The sequence below is a fragment of the Lactuca serriola genome, chromosome 7 (genome assembly GCF_051521515.1).
Source record: "Lactuca serriola cultivar US96UC23 chromosome 7, Lser_US96UC23_V15, whole genome shotgun sequence".
Taxonomy (NCBI): Eukaryota; Viridiplantae; Streptophyta; class Magnoliopsida; order Asterales; family Asteraceae; genus Lactuca; species Lactuca serriola.
In genome coordinates, this window is record NC_136414.1 from 167,942,091 (window position 1) to 167,950,473 (window position 8,383).

The following is an 8,383-nucleotide window of genomic DNA, read 5'->3' on the forward strand; positions in this document are numbered from 1 at the left end:
ATGACTCCCTCCACTATGGGGTGTGGCCTCGTCATTGTTGAGGTGGCCCAACAAACACCGCCCCACGTTTGAACCATGCCAACCTTGACATCTCCCAACGACATTAGCGTAACATGGAGAGAGAAAAATACTTCATTTTTTGTACTCGTTTTTTTACCAAAAAATTCTAATTTTTTACACTTTTAACCAATATAAATACTAACATCAACCTTCATTTCTTACATCACTATAACCAATACTAGCATCAACCTTCATTTCTTACATCACTATAACCTTCACAATTATGATTACTTCTCTAAAACCCTCCATACTCAAGCTTCAAAATGTCTTCTCCAAACAACCAAAAAACTCCAAGAAAAAAACTACAAACCCTTCATCACCCTTGTGGTACCAACCTCAAATGGAGCCTCCCCTCTCTTCACCAACAATGTTCCATTATGTCAAAATTGATCCATTTTATAATCCATGTGGACCAAATAAGTTCCAATCCCAATCTCAATCCCAAATATGCCCATACCCAATCCAATTTTGAACCATTTGAGACAATTCAAGAACCTAAATTTCAATCTCAACCTTGACTCCAAATTGATTCTTCAACCAATTCTAATGGTGTACCCAATCCTCAACTCGACGCAAACAAAAAAGGGAAGGCTTCTAGTAAATTGTGGATCACAAAAGAAGTGTGGACTTGACCGAGAATGAACATCGAATTACAGAGAAGATGAAGGCAAAACTTACGAAGAAATATAATCTCAAAGACATAGCCTTTAGTCATGTATTAAGAATTTCATCATGTTTTTCCTACGTTTTAAGTCACGTTCTAGGTTATGTTTCAAATGTTGTCCATTTAATTAATGATATGTTTATTTTTAAAAATTTTAGTTGTTTAAATAAAAAATAAATAAACAAAAATAGGGTAACCAGCCCCACTTAAACAAGTTGAACATGTGTGAGAAAACCAATATGAAAGTTATGTGATATACGATGAGGTGACAATACAATAAGTGTGGCGCCACAAAGTTTAAGCAACATGAAAAATGTGATGCAAAAAACTCTTATAAGAGTTTGTTTGACTTTCACAAACTTAATTGCTTGTAAAACAACTAATAAACTTATGTTCGCATGCTCTTAGACATGACAAAATATTATATTGCATTTCGAATTCACTTAACTTAAACTAAAATTGATATCAATACTATAGAAATTTTTTGGCCAATCCAAAAAGATGAAACAAAGAATTGTAAAGTAGTCACAGTCTCAATCTTTTGTCTATGCAAAAGACGTAAATACCCTCCCACAACAAACACAATCACAAGTTAAACCAACAGAAAATAAGGATGCATTGTGACTCCGTTTCATAACTCTTGTTCTTCTACTCTAATTGTACCAAAATAACACAACTCAACTACACAAGAAAGACTAGTCTAAGAAAACATCACAAAAAAAAAAAAAAAAGATAAATACATTTCACACACAACTTTAAACAAAAACCTTCTTAATTCTGCAATCATCCTCTGTACACATCCCCACAACACCAACCCTGGAGAGTCGATACCACTCAACAAAATCATTACCTCCTTTTCATCTCTGCTTTCTGCGTTTTGCCTCCATCTACAAATCACAAATAACACACTTTCAAAAACCACAAAAGTTTCCTTTTTTTTTGTAGATTTAAACCCAAAATTACAATTAACTTTTACCTTAGCCTCAGTGGATGGTGAAATTGGGAACGAGTTTAATGACCCTTTTGCATCATCATCAGAAGAGCAATCAGAACACAAAAACTGATCCAGTTTCTTTGCTTCTTCAATTGTCATTCCCATACAAGATGGATGAAACCTATAAAACAATGGAAAAGATCGTTTCTTTATATCAAGATTCAATTTGAAAATCACGTATTACTCATATGGTAAGTTTTCTTTCTTAATATGGCATATAAACTTTATGACCTATATATATATGATATATCATGTAATTCTTGAAAACTAGGGCATATTTCAAGAAACTTTTTATATTTTATATTTTATATATTGTATATACCAGTCCTTGCATCCTTCACATTGTACCATCAAATCATCCGGGTTGTATGGCATTTCACATTTGCAGTACCTTTTCATATATCGGAAGAAGAAGATGATTAGTTCATGAAAGATCAGAAGAAAACTGAAAGATTTTGTAAAAGAGGAGTAGAGGACTCAGTGACTCACACAGCAACACGATCAGGGGTGAAACCACCAGTAGCGGCCTTGTATTCAAAGCGACAGAAATAGTCTTCAGTGCCAACATTGTCGAGCTTTGTGTAGTTTTTGAATGAATGAACTATGCATTTCCCTTCGATTGTATGAGCACTTTGCATGTCGTAATGATCTGATAAAAACAGCTCCTTCACGCCATGAAACTGTCTCCTTCCTCCGATTGACTCTTCTGGCCGGTAATACCACCGAACCCTTACCTTCACATTGTTCCGGTGATCAGCCTCCAGCTTCTCCACACGCGCTACGTACGGAGGCTTATCTGAATCAGCAGGCCTCATCAATACACAGTCTCCAGCTGCCAAAAACAAGTAGAAGCTCGAAAAATCAAATATTTTAACCATATACGACACACAAACACGATCTGTATCAATTAAAAAGAAATTACAGTCGCAACATCAAATTTTGCCCTAGCATACGATACAATAACATATAGATAAATAACGAGGAAGATGAAGAGAGAGAGATAACGTACGTCTAACGAGTTTGTTGGTTCCCTTGATAGTGTAAGTATCTAAATCTTTCTTTCCAGGCTTTGTCTTCGCCATTGAAATATATATCGAGCTAGGTCTAGGCTTGTCGATGCTAAATCAAGACGAAATTTGTGAGAGAATTAATGAAATCTGAGCTTGAAAGGATGATAAAAATGGCGGAAAGATGCACAATGTGCGGAATTGTATAGGAATAGAGGTGGATTGAGGGAAGAAAAGCAGAAACCCTAGGTTTTAGCTAGTGGTCGGAAGAAAGCGTCTGAATGAAGAGTGGAGTTTTTGATCGGGGTAGGGAGTGCGCACTGCGCATCATATTTGATTTTTTTTGGGAAACTGGAGTTTAATAAAATTTATTTTTCTTCTGTAAATTCCTTAATTCACGTAGATTGGTCAATTTTATATAAACCAACAAATTTAATTGCTTTATGTTATATCTCTTCATTAGTATTGTTTATATTAAAAAGCTTTTCAGTTGTTAGTTGATAATTTGTTATGAAACAGAGCTTAATGATACTTTTAACTTTTGTCAATAAACTATACATTGTTTAAAGTATTATTATTTAAAACATGCTCCAAAAAATCTTGTAGGGTTACTCTAATCCAATAGGTGTTAGGAAGCCTTTCAATGGGATTACTTCTTATTTAAATCCCCTTTACAAGTCATTGAAGCATTAGAGCGAATTAGGGAGAATTGTTTTTGGAGGTGCAAGAATATGAACTCAAATATTTGTTGGATGGCTTGACACAAAGTTTTATCCCCAAATGACCATGATGGTCTTGGTGTCGGTAGTTTAAAAGTCTCAAACTTAGCTCTCGTAATTAAATGATGGTGGAGGTACAAACCATCGGCTTTTTGGTCCATTACTTTCGTGTGAATACATTGAGGAAAGTCATTGGTCTAATAATTTGCATTTTGGATAATTTAAACATTGTTGGAACAACCGGTTACCCATAAAAATCAAATGTTTCGGATGGAGGGCTACATTGGACAAGATTCCAACCTTGGCAACACTAGCTAAGCGAGGTGTGAAGTTAACCTCCTCAAATTGTCATTTTTATGGGATTTTAGAGGAATCAATGGATTACATCTTTGTCGATTGTAGCTTTGACAATAGTGTTTGGGATCTTATTTGCACCTAGTGCTCGGTGAAATAAATTTCCCAATCCCTTAAAATGTCCGGTTGACCTCTCATGCAAGTTAAACTTCGCTAGAAAATCTTCCCCGCCTCTAGTCGGTACATTTGCATGTTAAAGAACAAAAGGGAATTCAACAATAAACCACATCCCCCTTTAGTTATTAAAGAAATTAAGGTTAAATTCCTAGGTTTAGGCAAAAAAAAAAAAAAAGGCTAGGAAATCTTGTTTAAACCGAAATCTTTGTGTAATTCTTCTTTACTTGGATGTTGTTTGGTTTTTCTAAATAAACACTTATGACCATTTATTGTTGTGCTGCGCATCATAGGGGCAACACTTGGCCCTTCACAGTTGTTTGTTTTTTAGAAAACTTCTGACTTAAAAACTGTTGTGCGTGTGTTGCGTCGCGCAATACTTGACCATCTGCTTCAAACATCTTTACATCTTACTTTAATTTATTGCAGCAATCTGTAGAGGTTAAAAAACAAACAAACTTTTTATTACATGTTGCAGTCGTTTAGTCCCCCTTTTCCACTACAGAGTGTTCCACAGACTTCATGTATTTTTGTTTCGAAAAAAACAAACGACACCTTACATTTCTTGTGTAATGACATTGTATTGATGATCTTTTGGAGCATTTATTTATCACCTTGCTAAAATTTTAATAAAAACATCTTTGGTCATTTAAAAAAATATATATCATGTACTTTGTCCTTGATAAATGCATTTTGTTTACTTCTTTTAATAGTGTATTTTAGCATATTTTGTTTTATTTTTAGTTAATTATCATGTATATTTTCTTTTTTTATTATTTTTTATCTATATTTTCCTTTTTTTATTATTTTTATCTATATCTGCTATGTTCTAGTTTTTTGCTTAATTGGAGATTTTTTAAAGACTAGTGCAAAGTGGAGATGATTCAAAATTACGAGAATTAAATGGACTTAAAGATTGAAGAGTAATGGGCCTGTGACATTTGAAGACGGTGCAAAAAATAGGCTAATTAATTGATGAAGAACTAAAGTATCTTGGGCTATGGAAGATTTGAAGAGGATTTGGGCTCGTTTTGGAAGTATAAATGTTTTATTTGGGCTTAAGAGGTTGATAGAAGCATAATATTTGAATCTAATTAATTGATGAAGAAGTAAAGTATCTTGGGCTATGGAAGATTTGAAGAGGATTTGGGATGATTTTGGAAGTACAAATATTTTATTTGGGCTTAATAGGTTGATGGACACACAATATTTGAATCTAGAAGCATTTTGGTGAGTAGGGTGGAGTAACGTATCTCATTGCCAAATTTGAGAAAGTAACACGGTCCACGTTGGTTTGGTTCCTGTTTGCGTTGGCCCAACATGGGCAATTTCAAGATTTCCATTATAGTAGTTATATGGAAAAGTTGGTGGGTCTTTTAGGGGATCTTTTAATCTGGTTTTGACTGGTTCCTTGGTGTTTTTGGAGAACATCTTGAGCTTGGAAGAACTTGGGAAGAACACTTGAAGATTGGAATTTCTCATATCATTTCATCTTGGATTAATGTGTGATATTTCTAAACTCTTTTCTTTTGCTTTAACTTAGCCATGTTAGGCTGAGTTAATATTTTATTGATGTTGGTATATTTCATGGATAATTAGTTGCTTTGAAGAAGTTTTTATGAACTTATGGTTGGAATTTATGGAAGTATTTTCTAGTAAAACATTTTTTTATGTTCATCTGTATGTAATCATGAGTTTAGATGTGCGAATGTTTAATTAGTTGGTTAATTTTTGATTAAATAATATATATCTTCAAATTAACAAGCAACAAATGATTTATGTGTTGGTGTTCATTTCACTTAAATCATGAAAGTATTTCCTTTACAATGGTAGTAAAATCATATTGATTTCCTTTAGGATTTTGTGACTCTTAAACCTTAATGCTAGTCGATTTTCACAAATTATATCTTTTATTAATTTGTGACTTTGACTAAGAAAATATGTTATGAGCTTATCTAGCTATTGTATTATTTAAGAAGAGTCTAGGTGAGTTAATCTTTTAAGTTTTACTATAGCTAAATTAAATTATGTCACAAGTATTACACCATGACATCTAATGATAAATTAACTAGATATCTATGCGGTGAAGTCCAATGTCAACCTCTCTCCCTGATTGATTTAAATCAAGCCTTGCTCTTGTTTAATTGTAATTTCTTAGCCCTAGTATAACTTAGATTTTTAAATAACCAAAAGAATAAAATCCTCATGTTTACTTTTATTGTGGTAAAGTACTTTTACAAAGAGATTTTTATAGAGTTTAGAAATTGAACCAATCCTTGTAGATTTGATGTCTTTATCATTATACATTATTTTAGTGTGCAAGATTTAGTGTATTGGCCTTGACAACTACCAGCCCCTCATGATTATTTATATAATAAAAATAAAAAATTGATTCACTTTAAGCTTAAGTGTGTAGTAGAATTCAAGATGGTTTAAGCATAAGAAAGTAATGACTTTAGTTTTTCTTTATGATTCCAGTGATGGAATCATTCTTAAATCTTAAGTGGTGGCTAATTGTAACATCTATATTTTGGGGTTAGATTTTTAACCATTTAAATGAAAATATTTTGTAAATATTTTATTTAAAGATAAAACAAATAAAATATATAATTAATGATGTAAATAATAAAAATATAATGTAAATGTCATAAGTTTAATGAATTTAATATTAAATGGGTCAAGTTTGGATATTAAGGGAATGGCTTGGTATTTTAGGAAAAATCACATAATTGACTTTGTTTAACCAAAAAAACCTATTAGAAACCTATCATGAGGATTAATTTGTGAGGAAATAGTTAATTAAGATTATTTAGTGATTTTATAAAGTTAGTTAAAAATTAAGGATGTGTGTCATGTTAGGTCAAATGAAGAAAAAGAAAACTAGATGGAGTAAATGTGTAAATTGCTTAAACTCTAGAGAACATAAACCTCATGTTCTTCCTTTTCTTTTATTTGAAAATAATTATGGAAGCTTGCAGATAGGGAATGAAGATTTTCAAAAGTTATTTGTAACAACGTAAATTTTCAAAACAAATTTTTTTCATTTTTAAAACCATCATTTTTCACAAAATAAACATCAACATATTGTTTCAAATGTATTTATCACAAAGACATCTCCCCAGAATCCAAAACATAAACTCCTCAAGTGTGTACGGATCATGTCGGTGCCTTCCCGCGCTCATCACTAGTACCTGAAACATATCACACAACAACTGTAAGCATAAATGCTTAGTGAGTTCCCCAAAATACCACATACAACACATACGCAACTCAAGGCTATAATACGACCCTCCGGTCGATGTGTCTCAGCGGGACCCTCCAGTCTCGTAGCTCGTTGGACCCTCTGGTCCGGTCATAGCTCGTTGGGCCCTCCGGCCCGGTCTGTATCGTTGGACCCTTCGGTCCGGTCTATAACAACATACAACATACACATAGCACATAGCACATAATCTCATACATAACACATAAGACCCTCTGGTCTACACAATATACCACTCTAGGTAAGTATAGTGAGAAGACTCACCTCGATGTCTCGGTAAATATCTGTCTCGAAATAAATGTGATCTAGCCTCCGCCTAATCACACAAAGTAATACACTCATAAATACAACTGCACTCAACCCTAAAGGTCAACAAGGTCAACGGTCAACTTTGACCGGACTCGGCGAGTGCACTAGGGCGACTCGGCGAGTCTGTATGTGTCCACTGACTCTCTTGGATCCTCTCTTGACACGCTAAGTACCTCTCTGACTCGACGAGTTCCACCTGTCATGAATCGCGGGGCCACCACGACTCAACTCGCCGAGTCTCAAGAACAACTCGGCGAGTTCCGGCTTGACTTAGTCCCCCCGACTCACCCTGACTCACTGAGTCGTTCCCTCAACTCGACAAGACCACTCGCTGAGTGGTTACGGGCAAACTTCATGCTACTCGCCGAGTCTGTTCTTCAGACTCGGCGAGTTCATGCCATGCATAAACTCAAACTCACTTCTGAGGTCAGATCTGTTCCATACAATCATAGATCTGGCCTCCCCAAGCATGATAATCACGTAAAGTCCAAACCTTGGTGCTCAAACAACATCTATTTGCTCCTATATGATGTTTTAGCCCCATATCTCATAACCCTTGGTCAAAACTCCCATGAATCCTCATAAAGCTTAAGGAATAAAGCTTCTCTGGACCTCTATGGATCCCATTTCAAGCCTCATCACAAATAGGGACTAAATGGACATCAAATCTAACCAACAAAGGGGTCAAGAAACCCTAAACCCCCATGTTCATCATAATAACAGAAAAGGGAGCCAAAATATACCTCCAAAATGATGCTCTGAGCTCCAAATTCAAAGGATGTCCACCTCCCTTGCCTCCTCTTGGCTAAAATCACCTTTGCCTTGCCAAACAAAGCTTCAAAGGTTAACAATGGCCTCCTCTCTCTCTCCCAAAACGCTCAAAATCTCTTTAGGGTTTCTCTC

The 8,383-nt window shown here is 34.7% G+C and overlaps 1 protein-coding gene across 1 annotated transcript; it reads right to left on the bottom strand.

The window, feature by feature from the left end:
- Window positions 1-1,316: 1,316 nt before the first annotated feature.
- LOC145061607 (chromatin remodeling protein EBS-like) lies at window positions 1,317-3,052 on the bottom strand. Its single transcript, XM_079009141.1, has 5 exons — window positions 2,728-3,052; window positions 2,208-2,550; window positions 2,041-2,109; window positions 1,701-1,839; window positions 1,317-1,611 (listed from the first exon to the last, which is right to left on the bottom strand). The coding sequence occupies exons 1-5, from the start codon at window positions 2,798-2,800 to the stop codon at window positions 1,582-1,584; spliced, it is 654 nt and encodes a 217-aa protein (XP_078865267.1). The 5' UTR covers window positions 2,801-3,052; the 3' UTR covers window positions 1,317-1,581.
- Window positions 3,053-8,383: the final 5,331 nt, after the last annotated feature.